Source organism: Enoplosus armatus, chromosome 14 (assembly GCF_043641665.1).
Source record: "Enoplosus armatus isolate fEnoArm2 chromosome 14, fEnoArm2.hap1, whole genome shotgun sequence".
Classification (NCBI taxonomy): domain Eukaryota; kingdom Metazoa; phylum Chordata; class Actinopteri; order Centrarchiformes; family Enoplosidae; genus Enoplosus; species Enoplosus armatus.
In genome coordinates, this window is record NC_092193.1 from 13,499,025 (window position 1) to 13,521,244 (window position 22,220).

The 22,220-nt window shown below is 42.6% G+C and overlaps 1 protein-coding gene across 2 annotated transcripts in view; it reads left to right on the forward strand.

Annotated features, from left to right (window-relative positions):
- Positions 1-22,220, forward strand: part of LOC139296477 (ephrin type-B receptor 1-B) — a 153,778-nt gene that overhangs the window by 79,903 nt on the left and 51,655 nt on the right. For both annotated transcript variants that reach the window (XM_070918883.1, XM_070918884.1), the window contains exons 4-5: positions 13,636-13,791; positions 21,265-21,600. In XM_070918883.1, coding sequence (XP_070774984.1) covers positions 13,636-13,791; positions 21,265-21,600 — 492 coding nt within the window. The remainder of the gene's footprint in view (positions 1-13,635; positions 13,792-21,264; positions 21,601-22,220) is intronic.

The window sequence follows — 22,220 nt, forward strand, 5'->3', positions numbered from 1 at the left end:
AGTACTTTGTTGGTGTGTCTCTTGGGCTGCAAAGCCTATTCTCTCTCTCTCTCTCTCTCTCTCTCTCTCCCTCTCTCCCTCTCTCCCTCTCTCTCTCCCTCTCTTTCTCTGCTCCCTGCTCACTGCTCCGGAACACCTTAATCCAGTGTGAAAGCAATTGGCTCTCTCAGATCTAATCAATAGAGGGCCAGGGCAGCGAGCCAGGGGGAACATCTCTGGCCCCTGCTCAGCTACAATCAATTTAGAACCATCGATTCAGTGATTGAAATACAAAGAGCAGACGCGCTGGACCGTACAGGTGCTTTAGTGTTTGGGTGTGCCAACATGTTATATATCTCCCTGTGTGAGTGTTTCACTGTATTTATGTGTGTTTGTCTGTGTGTGTGTGTGTGTGTATGTACTGTATGTGTATGTGTGTGGGTGAGTGTGTGTGTGCAAATTTCTTCACGTGTGTGTATATATGGATAGTATGATTTATTTTCGAGCCATCTGTAGTAAAGTGGGAATGGCATTTAATCTAGCACCTCTGAGACGCAGCCAAGAAAAAAAAAATCACTCCTAATCCAATATGTCCTGCCCAGGGAAGGTGTGTTTTCAATGGTGCGTGTGTGTGTTAAGTTGGCCTGTGTATTTGTGTGTACCCGAGGGTTTCCTACTCACTACGTGTCAGAGTAGTTGTGTACACCCCATGTCTTGATGCATATTTGGATGCTCATGCATGCGGAGTTTAGAGGGGCCCTTGCATAACATTTGCATGCAAAATGTACTTTATGTTTACTTTGTGACAGCAAGAAAGCGTGCATGACTGTTGACGTGTGAGAACACACATGACATCTACAGAGATGTGTCCAACTTTTCTTTGCTCTGCTTTGCATGGCTGTGTGTCTATTCATGCATATGTGATGTCATTGCACATCACATTTATTTGACCCTGTTCATGCAGTTATGCACTGCCTTTGTAGCTGTCTATACAACTGTACAGCATGTGTGTGTATATGATGTGCAGATGTGTGGTTCAAAGAACAGCAATGCCACCTGTGTAAGAAAACATTCCCAGTTAGTCTCAGATTACTCTTGTCTTGACATTTGAAATTCTGTCCTAAATGAGATAAGTCATGTTGTCACATTTGTATATTTTTGTCCTTAAACGTGATTTATTACAGCATGTGTGTGGGCTGCTGAGATACGTACATCTCCCCTCATGCACATACTGATGAACACTTTTGCACACAAACACACACTTGTGCTACTGTATCTTGTTAGACCATACCCTCGTGTTAATGGCTTTCTGCCATTTATACAGTTAATCCAGTTCCCCAGTTGGTCATGTTGTGTTTTCCCCTTAATTCTCTGCTGGACAAGGCGTTGATGTCTTTCACAAAGTCCACAATGTCACAAAGATTTAATGAGGATGTGTCACACATACTTTTAAGTAAGCCACACAGGCACACATACACTAGCTTGTACTATACACTCTTTCTTAAGGTTTTATCTGATCGCCTTTGTCAATTCTGTCCATGTCCTCAGAGCAGCACAGCAGTCCCTTCACTGACAGACCTGTCAATTTTCTAAAAGTTTAAACTGGCATCTTGGCAAAATCAACCCCTGAAAACTTTTCTTTTTACAAATGAACAGCTTAAAAAAGAATATCAGACAGTATTCACAGTAGCTTTCCCACTAAACTGAAACACATCTGAAATTGAAATAAATGTAAGAGACTTTATGTCATATTTTTATGTTGTTTCCTTTTTGATTTATGTATGTGAAATTTGCCTTACAATATAATCAAATGAATACTATCAATACTTCTGTGACAAGTGGCCTGCCAAATTTCCTTTATTCCTTTTTAGTCCTCAGTCCTCAGTGTTGGATAATATAGACTGATTTATATGATCATACATTTATATCATTTATAACGTTCCATTTAAACCATCTGCATAAACCAATGCCAAACGTTTCACTGTGAGACTGCTGTGACACTGCTGCTGTTAGAAAATATTTTCTTTCTTCCTTCTACCTTCTGATGTTCCGTTTTTGAATGTCCAAGATATCCATCATCCATTGGCACTTTTCTGTCCACTGTCCATCATTCACTCTTCATCCAAGTGAATGACTTCTGGTCTCCCATCAATTCGACACTGTGTGAAGATGTTCATGCGGTGTGAGGGCGCCCCACATGGCTGAACCCCCTTTGGGCACACACACAAACACACATGCAGTAATACACAATGGACACATATGTTTGCCAGTTTCATAGCTCAGGGCGTATTGACTAAAGCTGCCTGATAAAGGTCAGTGCTGTCCAGATTTGGACAGGTGGGGTGAGAGCTGCGGTTCCCCATCATACACACACCGTTTCTGTCTGTTTGTCTGCAAGGGAATACAGCTTTCTGATAAGGTTGTGTAGAGGTCATGCAGATGTAAATATGACATGAATATAGATGTGCTGTGGGGCCGGGTTACCTTTGGAGGATTGCATGGCTGCAGGTGCGTTGCGTGCCAGGGAATGGGGTCAACCTCTGATCATTCACGCTATGCAACAGAATCTTTGATGAACACAGTTGTTTGTCTTTGTACAGTACAAGCAAAAATATATTTCCATGCACCATTCATCCATTGAGTTATTCTGGTCATGTCTGGGCCTGATGTCAACAGAATCGTTGTTTTTGTGTGTATAAAAGCACACCCATCCCAAACCATGAATGGAGCTGTCTATGTTGGGCAGGACAGATGCACGGTCCCTCTAAACAGCATTTATTATCCAGCCTTTTTTATTCCCTGTTGCCTATTGTCAGCTTTAGAAATAATAGCTTGGCCGTCACTTAGTATGCAATGAGAAATGGCTGCTTTGCACAACACACACATTGTAGGACTCTGCCACCAACAATTTGAGTGACAAGATGCACTCCTGAGTGCTTTCTCACTCTGTTGTGCTCTCACTTTCCCACTTCTCTGTATCTCCCGTTCTCACACTCTATTTCCCTGATCCCGGTCACTTTTCTTCTCCCACGCTTCACACATAATTTGTGTCTTCTCTTTTGATGCAGAGCATTTTATCATTATTTCCCATTAGGCATAATAGCAGCAGGGGCGATGAACAGGAGATATGCTAGTACAGCCGGAGGAACATCTCGCTGGTGAATACATAATTGTATTGATGTAGCTGTTTTTGTGATAGTTGATTGCATCGCCATCCAAGGGTGCAGTGCTGCTCCTGATGACCTCTCCCTCACTGTGTTGCTCACACCACCCATCCCCTCATTTTTTCCTCCAACCTCACCTATCCACCTCTTGTCCTGTCATCAGTGATGCAGTCTACAGCCAGAGGGTAGGCTCTAAGCTCGCCATTGGATTTCAAAAAGCCAGACTAGTGTTTTTTCTCCCCCTTTCCTTTTCTTGTCATCCACCTCCAAATCCACTCTACCGCTAACCTCTGGCCTCCTACAGTGTCTGACAGCCTCTTTGCCATGTGTGAAAATGTCAGCATCAGCATGACAGGGTGCAGACGCTTACCAGTGGGTTATAGGTTGGAGACATGTCACTGCACTTTTATGGTGGTGATGGGGATGGAAGGGCCTCCCGTGATTACAAGCTCTGAGATCATCAGAGGGAAGAGTAGGCTGTGTTCAGCTGTGTGTCACTGCCATGGCTGCTTGTCTTTGCCAGAATATTTTGGTGTAAACATTGTGTTATGTACGCTCAATTAAGAATCAAATTAGGGAATGGTAAACAGTAAAGGGACCTTCGTTTTCCAGTTGTTTTATCATTCTACTCCTCTGCTACCTTCAAATGTGCATAATTACTCATCCCCCTTCCCAGGCCTCTGCACTCATTAGCGGGGCCTCGACCCTGAGCCAAGGGGCTGGGTATTTTAGGATACATGGGTATTTGAAGCTATTGTTAAGCCTTGCTAGAACAATTCTCAAAGCATTTTAACATTAAATGTGCTTGTAAGGAATTATGTGTTTTTGAGATCAGGGCATTTCAACTAGATTAGGATGAGGGGTGGGGGGAGTTACCAGTGTATTAGCCTCTGATTTTCCTTTTTCCTCTTTTTTTTTTTTTTTTTTTTTTAAATCAAAATGTAAATGTACATTTAAAAAAAGTCTCTTTACATTGCTTCTACTTTCAAACTGTTTCCAAGTGTTTTGTGTTGAATGTTGAGAAACAATTAAGCCGGTCGGGGAGAATGAATAATAACACCTCCTCTCTAACATTTCACAACTGTTTTTAGAAATTTCCTTTGCTGATGTTGCCATGAATAAATCAATGATTTTCCATATGACTTTTAATTGCGAAAAAGCAAATTGCCGTAGCAGTTTAAGGTATTCTCTTATGAAAAAGATTTCACCATTTGTGTATGGTGTATATAGTCCAAGTGATGTTAGCTCCTCCTGAGAGTCTTATCTCTTATCACAGAAACAGTCCTGCTGCAACATAAGCACACAGGCTTCATACCAACTCTGTTGACTCACAGTTAAGGAGTCTGTTTGGGTGATATTTTGGCGACAAATTTGTTGCTGCCAGCAGGTAGCAATCACTTGACTGTTCACTGCTTCTGGATTGCAAATCAGGACAACTAGGACAAATATAATTTATATACATACAGTATATATTTAAACATATGCATACAATGAATAAAAATGTTTTTTGTCTCTTAATTATGGTTCAAAGGAATTAAACAAGCAGCCGGCAAAAAAACAATCCACGGGAAAGACCTTGTTGTCTCAGGGAGCAGATATGCCATTTATTAGCAGCAAGCTCTGTCATTTGTTTTGCAGTTAGCTGCTACTCATAGCTATTCTATTATACTATTTACCTGCTCTTTGTCTACATTATTAGTAGAACGAGATTTTTAATCAAATAACACAATGAGGAAAATCTATTTCATTAAAACAACAGCAAAGCCTATCAAGAAGCTGATCTGTTTGATCATAAATGGCAAAACAAAATTCTCATTTACATGATGATATTTCTTCTCACAACACATACCCGCACCCGCTATACCTTTCCTTTGTTGTTTTAATGACTGACGCAGATTACTGTGGTTGCTCTAAACTGTATATGCTGTGCGTCTTGCAGTACTGTATCACTACAAGGTCCATTGCTTGGAGCTGAATCTTTGTTCACATCCACAAAAACAAATCAAATCTGGCATCAGAACATATGCATTAATCACCAGGCAAAGCTATGCATGTAAGAAGGGTGTTTGGTGCTGCCAAATGACTGGATTGGCTGATAAAAGTCCAACTGTTGCTGAACTTGATCACTTCTGTGTGTTTCTGTATTTGTTTTTCCGGTGTCTAATTGTATACAGATGGCAAAGGTACATTTCTGGATGAGCAAGCTTTTTCTCTCTGTCCCTAAGAAGAGAGATTTCAGCACAGTGATTTATTGTTCACAATCCACAGCTTCTCATCAGGTTAAGCTCTGCTCGTGACAGAACTATGAGCGGTGAAGGAAAAAAGGCTTGAAGGCCGTAAATGTAATAGACAGTGTTGAGCAGAGCAACAGCAAAGGAGCAAAAAGAGCAAGAGTGGGCATCTTTGGCTAACTGCTATAGATTAATTGATCTAGCCATGAAGTTAATGAGCTAGATCCTTTTTAAAAGAGACAAGTGCTGAGACAGAGGAAGCTAATGGTCTCTCACAGCTTGGAGTGGTAAGAAAGAGAAAGCTATTTATCTTGGAACATATACTTTATTCACCGTGCGACAGAATCGCAAGGTAATTGACGGGGCCTGTAACTGCTGATTTTATTACCTCATTCTGATCATCCTTCTTTGCAAGTCAAGAGCCACAGACAGCTCAACACAGGACACAACAACTGATTTCTGATTATAAACTCCGGATAGCTGAATGGCCATTTTATGTGAGAGAGTTGACAAATGGGATCTAATGTGACAATAAAGTTTGTGAATATCCTTACACCATCACATTGATATGTCTGGATTGGTAATGTAGGAGGCTTGTGTCATTTCGGTTTGCAACCTGAGTGAAGTTAGAGTGATCAAATCAGTAGTGCAATCATACTGCAATCGAACACGGACAATAAAATGCTCCTCGCTCACATGTCTTCCCTTGACTGATTTCACTCCTCATCAAGTAACTCTCCATCTCTGTCTGTCTTGCCCCTTTTTGTCTCTGTTAGTTGGCAGTGGGCAATGAGCCTGGTCAGTCCCCTGTTAGGTTCTGATTACAGTGTAGATTATAGTGCAAGCACATGTTACTGCCTGCTGAGTGGCGATATGTTTCGGAGGGTGGTTCTCTCTACTATCTTGCCAGCCAGGGATGGATTGGCACAGTGGAGTTTCCTGGAATACCAATGCCTCCTCGTCTTCTCTATCTCTTTCCCCTGCTCCTGTCAGACCACTCCTCTATCTGAAAGATATGCTCAGTGCCTTGGCACATAGCTGCATCTTCCTGGAAATAAAATTGACCTGAGCCAATGTGCCATGCGCGACACAGAGCGGCCAACTGCCAGCGCAACACTCGTCTGTGTGGAGCGAAGAGATTATATAGCTTTCTTGATCTGTATCATGGTCATATAATGCACACACACAGACATACATACATACATACACATGCACATGTACTTGTAGACACACGACTCTTTCAGTAAGCCAGATTTCCCAGTCGGCTGGTCTGTCATTGGCCGGCTGTTCAAAGGGAAAGTGTGGGCCAAAAAAATACTGGCTGTGAGGTTACCATGGTAACAGCCTGCCCAGGGGCGTGGGCTGTCTGCTAAATTGTGCGCTGGTTTGTTATGGCTCACACACACACACATGCACGCACACACACCTTAATTTTAACAGAGAACGTCTTCCTACATTCAGTGTCTAGCAGACACCTGCTCTGTTCATTAGCATTAGCAGTCAGACAGTTGGTTTTCACATCCTTATGTGAAGCAAACAGATTATTTTGGAGAATTCACACACAGGCCTATTTATTTTCTTTAGCTGGACACTCTCATCTTCTAGTTATTTTACTGCCGCACTGCCCTCTATTGAATCTAGTCAGACATGGTTTTCATTCTACAAACATGCTGCGGTGCTATATTAGGACATTAATGGGTGTCAGAAATTGAGCAAGCCATTTTTTTTGGTAATGCAGATTTGTCTATTTCCTCTCATTTTTGTCGTCCTGTGTTCTGTAATGCCTTTCTCTTCTGATACAAGACTACACAGCAATATAGCACTGTGTGGAGTTTCAAAGGTAGCCTAATTGGAGGATATCTCAGCTTTCTCAAGGGGTTTTAAGTATTGTTCACTGGGGTTTCTGCAGCGTCAGACATTGCTGTATTAGCTAGTTGAGGGGACAGGCATGTCAAGATGAGTGGTGTTTGGTGACTAAGGCAGCAGAAAGTTTAGAAGAGTTGTGTATGTGTGAAGTCAAGTGTGTGGAGGCGAGTTTGTGTGTACGTGGGTGGTTGTGGGTGTAGGTGCGTGTTTTAGCTTGGAAGAGAGGCTCTGACAGGGCCAGAATGGACAGATGATTAATGATCAGGGGGAGTGTTCTGTGGGAGGAACTCTTCAGCACCGTAGCTCTTAACAAAAGCAGACGAGGTATGCTCCAAGCACTGCACTTTTTCAACCATCCCTTTATTCCTGAGAAAACCTCTCTGGCCCTCTTTTATTCCTCCTCACATTCTCTCTTTTTGTGAGATTAGAAGGCGATGACAGGGAGGTGGTGGAGACTTACACTGACCAGACTTGCCAAGTTATGTGACAGCCGTGAACGAAAGTGACGTTACATACATTTCAGTCCCAGATCTGAAATGTTTCTCATGAGTCCCATTTGACACGTGTTGGCAGTTTTTGAGAAATATGCAAAATTGCTCTCGAATCAGTTTCTATGAATGAATAAATCATAACTCTAAAAGGCAGTTTACCCTGACTTTTAATATCCTGCGGGCATTTTCTGATGATTCTGACAAGCCTTTGTTTCGAGCCATGCCTCTGTCTCAAATAATTGTATTGTGTTTTTCAATGACCTTGTGGAGAAATGGAACACCTGGGTTGGAAAAGCAGCTCATTATGTGGATTGTGGCTGGAAAAATGAACAATGACAGAAGAGCGAGAGTGAATACCAATAGGCTGCAGCGCTGATTGCCTTTTTGTTTTAAGATGTTGGCTGTCCTGCCACGTTTTATGTCCCCTCTGTCAAACAAACATGTTCATTTCACCACTCGATTGACATTCTCTGATTTAGCACATACGCAAATCTATGCAGGCATGCATTTGGCATGTAAGCAGCCTCCTGTGGTTTGAGTGGGAGAGAGCCGTCTTTCTGAGTGACTGAGCAACAGAATAGTGAAATAGGGGTCAAGTGGGGTCTTGACCCGATCATAAGCCTGTCTGTATGAGTGTTTGTGAGTAGGGGGGTGTATGCATGACTCCAAAGCCTGTTAAGACGATGATCCATCCCATGTGATGGATGAGGGCCAGGGTTAAGGGTGTATTTGGGGGCCAAGAGTTGTACTTTAAGGGTCACTGACGCTAACTCACAACTTGTGCCCTTCTGTGGGTCACACACACTCTCTGCACAATGTTTTAAAACCTCAGACAAGCAGAGCTGGTATTTCAAAGCTGAAACTGGTGAAACAAAATGTATATTTGAAGTTCTGAATTCCAAATGACTGTTTATACATTTTGGGGGTGGGGGTATATTTGTGGAATTCATAGGCAGATAGCTTTTCTATAAAGAAATGTCTTAATATGTGTCATAACTTTAATGTGCTTAACTTTTTTAACTGTGCCAACAGCTAACAGGTTTTTAAGTGAATATCTCATGTTTCAGACTGGAACTCCTTCCTTTCCCAAATCTCAGATTGATCACATCAGTACCTTTCCACATCAACTGCTGCTTACGTTTGATTGCATTTCCGACAATTTGCTGCCAAGCCATTTCTGGTGGTTTAAAACCTCCTACATACTTTAGAGTGATGCCAAAGGAAAAGCCAGGGGAGGACTTGGTGTACTGTAACTTTGATTGGGTTTCAGTAGGAAAGCCATTTCCATACCCAACCTGGTCATAATCCTTTGCATTGGCTTCCTGCAACTCCTAACTGTACATTTCCATTTTATCTCGTGCACACCTGGTGATGCTTGCATGACAAGCTAATGTAATTCTTATTCCACTGCCTCAATAAATCCCACGTCTCCAATTACCTCGGATACTGATGGACCATATACATTCTAAACACATGCACCTTACGTTGCACAGTGCCAGTGTGCTTCCATGTATGACGTAAAGCCTGCAGTCTGCACTATATTATCCACATTGCTTCGTCTAACCCCTGAGCACAAATTCCTGGCTCTGCGCATCGGCCATTTTTAAAGCCTGTTCACAGAGACTAGCTCATATTGCTAATCTTCTCATGTAGCACTTGTCGTGGCCAATCAATACATCACTGTTGTGAATAAAGAAGATCAAAGTTTTCTCCAAATTATCCTGGGATTTGGAAATGTGTGGTATACAAAGTTGGTCTACATGTTTGTTTATTAGCTGCACTGATTGTTGTCATTATCAGTAATCTAAAGAGGAAGAATACCTGCTTGGAAGATGACTGACAGTGAAGAGATCATCATCTCATCTCTCCCGGTCAGGCTTGCTGTGACACGAGGTCATCACGGTTAGACTGTGATGAGTAGCGAGCAGTGATCCACGGCTGCCATACCTCCGTCAAATCACTGCAGAGTGAGCTAGAGACAGACGGAGAGAAAGGGAGAGAGAGAGAGAGAGAGAGAGACAGCCAACCTTAACAAGGATCCAAATCTGTCAATCAAGGCAAGACAGCAACAAGGGGAGGACGGGTGGGAGAAGAGAGAGAGAGCAATTCATTACCAGTGGGACAGACAAAAAAGATGTGAGGGCAGAGAAGAAGTGAGAGGGAGAAGAGGAGTGAACAATGCAGAGAGAATACTGTAGAGACCACTTGAAAGGGAGGAATGTTTTGTTTTTTGCATGCAGCCAGTTCAGTTGTGGGTTATTCTCCCACTGGGGAGACTAATTGCTTGTTGATCTGATGTTCTATCCCCTCCTGTCCCCGAAAACCAACACATTCGATGAGCGATGGGTCTATGTGTGTTTTTTTTCTGCGGGACAGGAACTCCTGGCCTCCTCCAATCTAAATATTCACAAATCAGGAGAAAAGACTTTGGGCTCAGTTCCAGATTCATGAAGCATAACGCTATGCAGCCCACTTCTGCCTGCCCTTAGAACGAGGCCTCTGAGGGTTTGCTAACATTGTTCACATCACTTTCTCATTCTCTCTCTCTCTCTCTCTGTCTTTTCCCATATCTCTTTCTTCCTCCCTCTCGCTCAGTGAGCAGCTAATTAATGAGTTTAATGCTAGGATTCATGCAAATATTATGTGTCAATTAGATAAAGAGCCTCGGCTCCGAGGTAGGAGTTATAGTCTAGACGGACATTCATCCCGCACTGGTTGTGAAGTGTTTGCATGTGTGTGCTGCTACCTGTTTGCTTTTGCTGTCTGGCTGTCACTTATCTCCCCTCCTGCAATGCTGATCGCAGCATCTTCAGTTGTCCAAGGAGAGGCATTAAATTATCTCAGGTTCTGTAGAACATATGCTAGTCAAGTGGCAGAAAATGTGGGCGCTCCATTTCATTTAATGGGGTCAGCAGTGGTTACATGAGTCTCTGTGTAAATCAGTTCAGTAAATGTATTCTGGAGGTGAGGATAGAATTGATGTCAATATGGGAGTGTTTCTCAGGGTGTGTGTTTATTTGAGTGAGTGTGTACACAAGTATAAGAGTATGTGTGTGTGTGTGTGTGTGTGTGTGTGTGTGTGTGTGTGTGTGTGTGTGTGTGTATGCATCTTTCTGCTCGCAAGTTTGCCTTGAGGCACTTTTGCAGCACTGCTATCTCAGACGGCTGACTCAGCAGAGCCTCCCCTGCTTTTCTTTTCACTTTTGCCCATTTATGAGTGTCCATGCTAGCTACTGTCTGTCTGTAAACACACAACCTGAGGGCACAACCCAATGCACATATTCTGCTCACACCCCATTAAACACACACTGAACAACTTATTGTGATCCCTTTTCACAAGAGTCGGGGCAATAGATTTGAAGCTTGTATGTGTGTGTGTGTGTGTGTGATGGCCATGTGCATGCGTGTGGGTCTTTGCTCACCCTGATGTACGAATTTTATACAGCAAAGATGATGACACATAAGTTCTCTCCCCCTCTCCTGCTGAAAATGAATTTTTGATCTGTGTTTTATCGTCTTGTAATCTCTGATATCTTTGGAAGTTATTGCTTTATAAAATGGCTCTGCAGCTGGTTTGTGCTTCCCCATATGGCCAGGGAGGGTTTTTAAGAGTCTCTGTGTTCTTATATTAGAAGGAGGTTGATCCTCTCACACACCAAATCTGTTTATTACAAGGCAAAAAGAGGCTCACACACCCCCTATAGAAACATTATTACCTTTATATTACTATCTGACCAACCCTGTAGAATTCTTTATATTCCTCCATACGTGCATCTTTAGATACAAGACATCTCTGGAGCATCCACAGCATAGCAATGTGTGTTGCTCACAGGGATATCCATGTGCATTGCAGCTGCTATCTGCCTTACAGCTCCTAGGGTTGTTGTATGTGCTGTTTGTGGTTGTTGTGGTCTGGTCATGTATGTGTGTTTGCGTGTGGTGGTCTGGCTGTGTGTGGACAGTGTTGTGTGACTAGACATTAGGTCAGTCAGTTAGCCTCTGGTGTGTCTGTCAGCCCCTCCTAAGGAGATGGGAGAGCAGTCGCTGTAGGGGGCAGCAGCTTGAGTTGTGTGTGTGTGCATGAGACCTCCTCTTTCTACTTCATCTGCTTCCTTTATAGCTCTTTCTTTATCTCTCTATCCTTCACTAACAGCCCATCAGAGAGGTCGGCTGAATGGTATGAATGGAAGAGTCGTAAAAACAGGAACCTTCCCTTTTTACAGCGAAATAAAGTAGACTCCGGCTTCTAAACCCAGCCTCTCGCTGCATTTTTTAATGAAGCATGACATTTTTTAATTAAACTTTAAAAGCCTGTTGATACAAAGGTCTAAAGGCTACTGGGCTACATTCTCCACTGTTTGACCCGACAGCGAAGGGGAATGGGACCAACTCCTTGGTCATTATTGCTTTAAATAACTCTTCATTTACCAAGCTTTTTATAAATATTGAGGGCTTTTAGTCTGATACAATAGAACCATTTTGTGGTAAGCAAATTCAACCGATTTCTTTAGCTTTTAATATCTGAAACACTTAACCTATGGCTCATCATTTTGTTTACCTGATAAACTCTGTCATTGTCTGAAGACCTCGTATGAAACCTTTTGTTCTTGATATATATCTCGGCTGCACATAGTTTGTTTTCCCAGAGCAATTTCCCTTTTTACATACTGCCCGAATAGTGCTGTCACAGTTTTAGTCTGTGAGAAAGGAATATAACTTGTGTTTTTACACAAGTATGAATACCCTACATCCCATTTTTCAGCCACAGTCAAGCCTTTACAATCTTTTACTCAAGCAAATAGACGCAGCTGGAGAAACTGTACGATGCTTGTCCCATTAAATTTATAACCCCTCCCCCTCTGGAGTGCAGCAGCACCACAGCTTCCTCCCCCATCAGTAAGCCTGCTAAAATATTAGACATTTATCATGGTTATTATAGTCAGTAAATCCTTCCACACAGTGCAGAAACTCCTCAGCTTTGTATTCTTTTGGGATGTGAGGGTAAATGGATTAGGTTATTGCCTGGACTAAGGCGCAGCGATATCAGCCACAATAATCTTTGTCCTCCACCGCAGCCTTTAGAATGTAGGGCTCAAACACATCAGGACAACCTCCATTAACTACCAATGACGATTCATGCATGTCTGCTGTTAAATTTGTAAAATTTGTATTTGACCATACTGCAAGTGCTACAGTTGCCAGCTAACTACTGACAGACATGTATGTTGTGGTCCTCTGGGACAAGAAATATAATCGGCAGGCTATATTCCTAATGAAAAAAACATAATTAAAAAAAAACAACAAAGCAAAATAGCCAATCATTTTCACGCCACTATCAACCGTATTTAACGTTGTGTTAAATGAGCAGAATACAAATGGAAAATGTGTCTGATAAAATGTTGCAACTGGAACTGTAAAGTTTTTCTTTGCTTTACACTGGTGTCGTCAGGAGAAAATAAAAATAAAACAGAACCAGGTGTAATCACTGCGTTGTTGTCAGACAGTTCGTCCTTACTGACTGTCTCAGCCATTGATTTGACGTGCTGAAATGGCAGATAAGGGCCAACAAATGCCAATGGTGACCACCACAATACAAAAACTACCAATCATTTTCCATAGACGCTCAACAATTGTCACATTAGGAGAATGATCATGATTGTAGACTCAATATAGAAAGGAATAGTTTGACATTTTGGAAAATATTTGCTTTCTTGCCAAGAGTCAGATGAGAAGTTCGATACCACTCTTGTGTCTTCTAGTGTTTTTTTTGTTTTTTTATCTCAGTCTGTTTTCATCTCTGCTTCTGCATTCTAGCTGATGTATTAGACCCAGATGCCTGGCTCATGCATGGTACTTTGCTCGTGGATTTATTCATTTTCTAACATTGTTTTTCTCTTCTCACAGCATGCCCGCCGGGTACCTTCAAGTCAACCCAGGGTCCAGGTCTGTGTCTACAGTGCCCTCCTAACAGCCGCTCCACAGCTGAGGCCGCCACCATCTGTGTGTGCCGCAACGGCTACTATCGTGGCGATGCTGATCAGCCGGATGAACCCTGCACCAGTGAGTATATCTTACAAGCATGTGACATTACACTGTCACATGCTTACATGCTTGTAGGACAAGCACCTGTAATAGGCATATCCATTATCCATTCTACTGTAAATGTATATGTCAATACTGAAAACACTCGTCATGCATGTAAGCATGACCATTTTCATAACGACAGTGTGGAGATTGATTTTTTTTATCTCACTCCTTCTGTGTCTCTTTCTCACTGTCATCTAACCAGCACATGTCGTAGCATTTAAATGAGCATGTATCTAGAGCCCTAGTTGTCTTCTCAGTCTGGTCATAATCATCACATTGCAGGGCTTCCTTCATTTACGTCTCCATCACTGTGCCAATGAGCTTCCTCTCTGTTTCCCCTCAGTTATCTCCCCCTCTCTGTCTCCCTTTCTTGCTGTGGTTCTTCCTTTCTGTCTGCTATCATCCCCTGAAGTCCTAATTACTCAGGCAGATGCTGCGAAGCTTCGACACTGTCCTGCCGTTATCCGCTGGAGATCCAATAAGGCCTCTCACAGCATCATAGTTATCTTAATATGATGTAAAAGCAATATGCTAAGCCTTCCTGTTGTCCCTGCTGACACACAGTTACACAGAAGGAGAGCACTGTTAGGCCCCAAAAAGTTTGTTTACCTCTCTTCCTTCGCTGCCACTGGGGAGTGTCTTAATGGTTTGTTCTCCTTGTAACAGCAGACGTGAAAGCATTATTGGTGAGGTTATGTATTCATTTAGTCCTGATTTATTCACATAGACCTGGCTAATTGGCCTCAGCAATGGGCTCAGGACCATACTCCTTTCCTAATCGGTTAGCAGCCTTCACAGCTAAAACGTGTATGGAATATATCTCTTTTTGCAATGTTTCCTTTTTATAACTCTGAATAAGTGCCTTAAAGCTGCAGAGGAACCCCAATGTAGCATGGCTGTCTGTCTGACTGAACACTTCCCAAGCACAGCCATCCACACCTTTAGGTTTTGGGTGTTCTCAACGGATGACACCCCACTTTCACCTTGAGTTTTCTGCACCCTCCCATGGTATACTACATAGCTCTCTGGTGAATTAGTGAACGCTCCATCAAGTATAGCATCTGCCTCTACCTTGAGGCCTCAGATTTTCCCCAAGCAATCTCCACCACATCTCCCCAGTGGAGCTTCTTGAACAGATCCCTCCGGTCTGTGTTCAGTTTCCAAATGCAGCCTGTGTTACTTTTTTTTTCTGTTTTCAATCACGCCACTTCCTCTCCAGTCTTATCTTCTCTTTCAGGTTTTTTCTTTTTTCCTCTGCTTCACATTCGTTTTCTCTCTCACGCTCATACAACTTCAATCCTTTCAACGTCTTAACATTTAGGCTAGAATATATTTGTTTTTTAATGACAACATATCCTAGGTAACCCGTTACATATTATTAAGTAAGTTTAAAAAAAGGAAAAAATGTCCACTACTGCAATCACAATTACACAGTGCACTACAAAGTGAAATATTCATTACAAGACACTGTATCCCAATTCTTTGAAAAATGCTGCTGAGAATTTTGTTTTCAACCACCCCTTTTAACATTAACATCTTAAACAAACTTCAATTCCTCCTCAATTTGTGCTAACAGCATTCGTTTGCAACAGTAAAGCCTTCTCTGAAGGTTGAACCATACAGTAGCAGCTGAGCTTGATGCTCAGGGTGCCCTAGATCTCAGCAGGGGGGGTCAGTGAGATCATCCTAGTAAGAATCTCTTTAATACTGCGGGTCCTGATAAAAGCACTGCTAGAGTAGCTTAAATCAGGCCAATCTGTAGCAGCAGAAGCTGTAGCTTTAGCGCTTCTCGCTGGCGTCAGAGGCGCAAGTCCCTGTGTGCTCCAGATCAGTCTGATTAGCTTGCTGATGGATTGTCCAGCGCCTGGCTCTGTCAGCGGGGGGGCTTCATGCTATACACCCCCCCCCCTCTTTTCCCTCAGGGATATGCCAAGCCTAGGATGCACTTCAAACTACCCCTCCACCTCCCGCCCCGCCTTTATCCCAATCTTCTGTCTTGTGCTGACTCCAGCTATGCCTGAGGGGAGGAACACCAAGTGTTCTGTCTCGCAGCGTGAAGCCCACTCCTCTCAGCTTGGCTATCCAGCATAATGCGCTTTGGGACAGTGGTTTGTATTGCACTGCATCCCCTCCTAGTCCCTTTTTCGGGCTCCAAGCCCCAGTCTGATGTCCCTCTACCTCCCCATGGGGGTGCATGTGTGAAAAAGAATTAATGTGCACATGTGAGAAAGGTGTGGTGAGGGGAGGTCAACCAGTTCCAGCATGCTGGCCACTGGGTTTCTCTCAATGTGTGAGTCAGAAGAGGAGAATGTTAACTGAGAGTGTTAACTGAGGGGAGTCTGTCAGTGAAACCAGTGCTGATTGGTCTGTAGGGGAGAGGGGATGCAGCGATGGAGCATCCTGGTGTGAGGAATAGTGGAAAGGGGAGGGAATGATGAGAGGGCAGGACTAATGACAAAGAAAGATAGAAAAAACAGTCCATTAACACAGTGGGAGGTATGTGACAAAGATTTGAATCTGTACATTTGAAGGTTTAGTCTGAATTTAGAAGGCTTTATGGATTAAAAGAGCTGTCTGGAGAAGTTTTACACATAGCCCACAGTAACACAGGGTATGAGAGAGTCCCAGTGAGACACAATACAGTATTCTGTAAAAAAAAAACAAAAAAAAAACATGCTGTATATGCATGTTTACATCTTGGAAACCACCACTGCCAGCCACCAACCAATTCATGAGGAAAATCTTTGGAATGTAATTGAATCAACATAAATATAGGGAAGGAGAAGGAAAATAGGATGGTTCTGTTGGGTTTCTACATTCCCGATCCGTACCACATTGGCCCTGAATCTTGCAACTCTCACTCAATACTCATATCTGTGGCCTGTCCCCTGAAAATCTCCTTGAGCCCTGTCAAACACTGTCTACGCCTCGTAACACAAACAAAAACTCATCAAAATTCCTGTCTGAAAGGACAGGGTTATCTGCTTTTCCATTCTCCTCATCATCCCATTTAGACTTTTTTCTTCTCTGCTCTCCCATTCACCGTCTCTCCTCTCTCATTGTTCTGTTTTCAAAGAGAAAGAGGAGTGAGCCATCAAAGTGCATAAATATTCTGTCCTTTTCTCCAAGTTTTTTTTCCCCACATAAACTCTGTTGTCAGTTCTGGAGTCAGTTGAGAGTGCTTCCCACAGCAGTCAGCTGGCCAGTTTCCTCTCTTAGTAACACAGTAGTAAATGAAGATAAGTCAAGTTAATTGTCTGGCCTACTCTAATCCCTGTGCTGCTAGAAAGACATGATGCTACAAACTATGTGCACATGCATGCATATTCAAAGATATTTATTTTAATGTTTGGAGTTACTGTAGAGAGTAATGTGGGTGTGTAGATTATCCTTTAGTCAGTTAAAGAAAAGCCTCCACGCATTCATGTTGTGTCTCCTCAGACAAGTCATTGTGGATGCGTCCACATCTCCCAAGCTGCACTGCATGCTCACATACACACTAACACACACACAGTCTATCTATGACTCCCTCAGTCTCTCAGCCAGACACTATTAGTCCTTATAACATGTTTTATTTCATGTCTCACCAACCCACACAACCCTTCTTTCTTTCTCCCAGCTCCTCTGGCTGTGATCAGTATCTCCACACAGGGACCTTCTGTTGGTCCCTCAAGGCCTGTTTCACATCATAAAAACAAACAGTTTGAAAGAAGAGAAGCGCCGGCCTCAGACCATTCAAATGGTGGATGAGTAAACAATGTGCAGAAGTGTTTATTTTGGGCACTGGGGCACTCTTTATATTAGGAGCCGAGGGAGAAAACTGGGCTGTGGTCTTTTACAGCCCAGGTGGCACGTTAAAGCCCACTCACTAACAGGGCAGCTACGCATACCTATCAGTCTGTGAGTCCACTTGTAGCAGTAGCCACAAGTCGGAAGGTCCCTTTGAATACCTCATCATACATCTATGTGTGTGGAAGTCATGGTGTACGTCTGGAGATACATACATAATGATATTGCAGAATTTTAGTGTTTATGTATTTTGCTGAATTCTATTTTTACTTGTCCACATGAGATACAGGGGAGCATATTACAATTACACAGTACGTGGCAGTTTATCATGCGGACATACGCTTATTTAAAATCTACATGCACATAGTTGAAGCTTTCATGGTATTTTCATGCCCAACGCAGCTTGCAAGGTGCAAAGTAGGAGGTGCGGTGCAACAAGATGGGTGTTTCATTTGCACCGGGAGAGCACAAGGCTAGATGTTGGTCTTTTCTAAACAATTGAGCATTTCAAAGCAGACCTGACTTCATCAAGTGAAGCCTGTTTTCAGCTCAGTGACAATTAATAATTTGGTTTCATGTAATTCATGAATTAGATATACGATGTGTAATTTATGGTTGCAAATCATCAGGTGTAAAATGCATTTTTAATTGCAATATGATGTAATACAGCAGAATTATCAGTGTTATATTTCATTTAAGAGGGTGACTCAAGAAACATGTTAAGTTCTTAGAAAAGAAATCCCAAACTCTCTCTAGATAGTCATGTAAACAGGATTATTATGGGGTATTGTTAGTCTATGCAACCATGTAAACAGCTTACACAGACTACTCCTTGACTCACAGTTTTGGCAGTAATGGCATTGTTGTTGCATGCAAGCACAAGCAAATCTAATTGTGTACAACCTTATTAATCACATAGGCAAAACAAACCAAAAGCAGCCAGAAAAACAATACGACAGTTTATTTTTAAACTGAATTGGTTGTCCTTAGTAACGGCACAAAATAGTTATTACGTGGTTTATTGTCTTAAATGTGCATTAGGATGACCAGACTTTTATCATCTCCACAAATTCAACGTAAAAAAAAGGCATATCATCTGGCTCACTATTTGTTTTGCTTTGTATTTGTGGCCCTACTGCTCTGTGCTTTCTGGGCAACCATATTGATTTCCTACTTGGAGTAGCAGGTCTGCATTCTCCTGTCCATTTGGTTAGCCAGTATCGTCATGTGCCCCTATGATTGCCACAGCTGTTTAAAGGGTATGAAACAAATAATGTGACTGGCTGAAGAGATATGGTTCATCACTGCATGAGTCCTATTTACATTCCCCTCCACCAAACCCTTTTGTGCATAATGCAATTACCCATGCTGAACAAAAATAACACATGCATTGATTCGTCCTCATTGTCCTTGTGCAAATGACCTGACACTTTGCACTGGTTGTTGTGATTGCACCATTAAAATAGAGCCCTTACTGTGTTGTGATACAGTACATGTCACAAAGAGCACAGGAGGTGCTTGGAAATGATGTTTTGCTCCTTTAAGTTGTGTGAAAGCAACATGTATGTGAGCACAACCAAATCTGACTGGCATAGCTAAATGAACGCCAGCTGAGAGCCTGTAAGCAACGTTCTCAACAAATTAAATCCTATGGCAAATTAAAACAGCCAACGGCTGCCGTAATAGTCTGTAAATAGTAAGTAGTAGTCACATCTGATTTCTTGTGCCATCCCTGCATATGTGGAGCTTGGTTTTAATTGGGATGAAGGAGTGTGGCACCTCATTAACACCTCAACTAGCAATATATTTTTTCTTCCGGCGTATGAATACATTGATACAGACAGTGCAGACATGAATACACGGAAACAGATAGTTCAGGCATGTGTGTATGTGTCATATGCATTTTCCACATGAGCAGATGTGCATTGCTGTTCCCAGCAATGCAAGTTTGGGGGCGAGTGCATGAATGTGATGGATGATACAGAGGATACAAGCGGTGTGAGTACAATATGAAGTGCCTATTGTGTAGTCCCCAAGGGGAAAAGCTAAAGTGCTGCCAATTCCCTCATATGGCCTGTTCCTACCAACACACACCTTTCTTTGCCATATTTTCCCTCCATATACAATTAATTTGGTAGCATCCAAGGACCAAATTATGTCCCATTTGACCATGTATCTGGAGCACTAGCTGTCCTCTCAGCCAGACCATAATAATCACACTATAGAGGTCATGCCCTTCCTGTCACTGACCTCTCTGTTGAGAGGCGCTGAGCCCGAGGTTGCAGCCGTAACAGTGCCGTTCCCTCACCCTTGTGTGTTCTGCCGATTTGTCCCAGCTCCCCAGGGCTATCCCACATGGCTTCGCAGCAACAATGATTAATTGTGTCTGTGTTGACTGAAGTAACTATCTGCCCTATGCACACAGAAATTCTCAAGTGCTGTATCATAATATGCTTAGAAATCCATATGTATTCCTCTTGTTGTCGCATTTTTCTCATGGGTAAAAAGAAAGGAGAGGAGGAAAGGAAGTACAGTATATTAAGGGTCTTGTATTGAAGGTCTAGAGGGGATTTGTTTTTGAATTGGTCTGGTAGATCTTACTCTTTAACAAAAAGGTCTATATCTGTAGGGATCCTTTCCATAATGTTGTCAGATGTCAGACAGTTAGAATAGCAATCTGAGCCTGTCACTGGCAAAAAAGGGCACAAAGATTACACTGCAGTCCGTTTCGTGGCTGCTGGTTGAGGCAATCTACTGGACCAATTCCAAAACCTTTTGTACCTATTAGTCATTTAGACCTCAAAATATGTAAACAAAAAAAAAAAATAGAGCCCAGGTTTAAAAATGCCAGAGTCATCCTTTAAAGTTATCTTTAATGATAAAGGTCAGGATTTATGGAGGATGAATTGGTACCAGATCAGCTCTGCAGGGCACCCTCACTTAACCTAAGCAGCACAGACTAAGGGCTTTGGCAAGCTTCTGCTTTATCGGCAGTGTCTGGTGTCTGAGTAGAAAGAGCTGCCTCTGAGCAGCTGGAGGGACACAGAGTCTCAGCTAAGCAACATTGTACAATGTCATTTCAACAGATTTTAACTCTTAAAGAATTGTGCTCCAATTGCGGGAGGCTGAACAAGCCACTTTTCTGCACCCTAATATTAAGCCAAACTAGCAAAACAATAGTTTTATTATTTCTTGATTTCTTTCTGAATGTCGTCTTTGAGGTTCTGCTCCTGCTGCGGGCTATGAGGGAGTGAATGGGAGCGTGAATCTCCTGAGCCACTTGGATAAGAATACTCCATGCAACACTGCATTTTGCTAAATAACCAATGTTTGATAGACACAAACGTTTCGCTGTATGATCTCTCTGTGTGTAAATGGAATAAATTAGCATTCCAATTGTGCTGAAGATGGAGAAATAGAAAGAAAAAGACAAGTTGCTCTTGGACAACAACTCTTGTATTTAATACAGGGTTGTAAATGGACTAAATTGACCTAACAGCAGGCAGATTTATGAAACTGTCTTCTTTTTTTCTTGACAAGAAATGCATTATTTTGCTTAAAGGATGATAGCTTGCTTTATGATAAAACCAAGAAAATGGGTAAAGGTAAATGACCCTATGGCTACAATGACGCTTACATTTCTCTGTGTGTCTACAGGTGTCCCCTCCAGCCCAAGGAATGTGATCTCCATTGTGAACGAAACCTCTGTGATCCTGGAGTGGCACTCTCCCAGGGAGACGGGCGGCCGTGATGACGTCGTCTACAACATTGTGTGCAAGAAGTGCAGGGCCGACCGGCGCTCCTGCTCCCACTGTGACGACAATGTGGACTTCGTCCCTCGACAGCTGGGTCTGACTGAGACCAGGGTGTTCATCAGCAACCTGTGGGCTCACACCCTCTACAGCTTTGAGATACAGGCTGTCAATGGAGTCAGCAATAAGAGCCCGTACCCTGCCCAGCATGTCTCCATAGACATCACCACCAACCAGGCTGGTAAGTGGCTTCTATGGCTAATGTGTGATGATGATAGCGATGATGATGATTGAAGATTATCAGTCTTCAATATTTTCATCATCATGTAACTTTCCATACTAGTATTGTTGTATTTTACAACTATCCTCTCTGTAAGCAGTCTGGGATTTCGTCCATGCCTAAGTAATTTCATTAAAGTTTACATTTGCGAAATGGCAAATTCTACTATTATTGCATAAAATGTGAATCATTTCACCTCAAAAGAGCATCATCTTGCACAATGCGCATTTCAGAGTCTCACATCATGGCATAGCTGACTTCAGGGCTACTAAGATTTCACGTCACTCCACCGTGAATAACGACTTTAAGGCTTGAAGCGCTCTGGCCAGCTGGTTTGGTGAAAGTTATACATACATGCTCTCTTCCTAAGCCTTCCTTCCCTGAATCAAAGTAACAGCTTTCCCTTTTGAAAACACGGCGGAGGAGTTCAAACCCGGACCCAAGACACAGCATGTTACATTTTGTGGCAGGGCAAGCGCAAATCACTGCACCATCCTTCTTTCCTTTGTAGTTTATTTACAAATCAAATCCGATGATAGAAATAGCCCCTGTTTGCATTTCTCTTTGGGCATTCCAGGAAT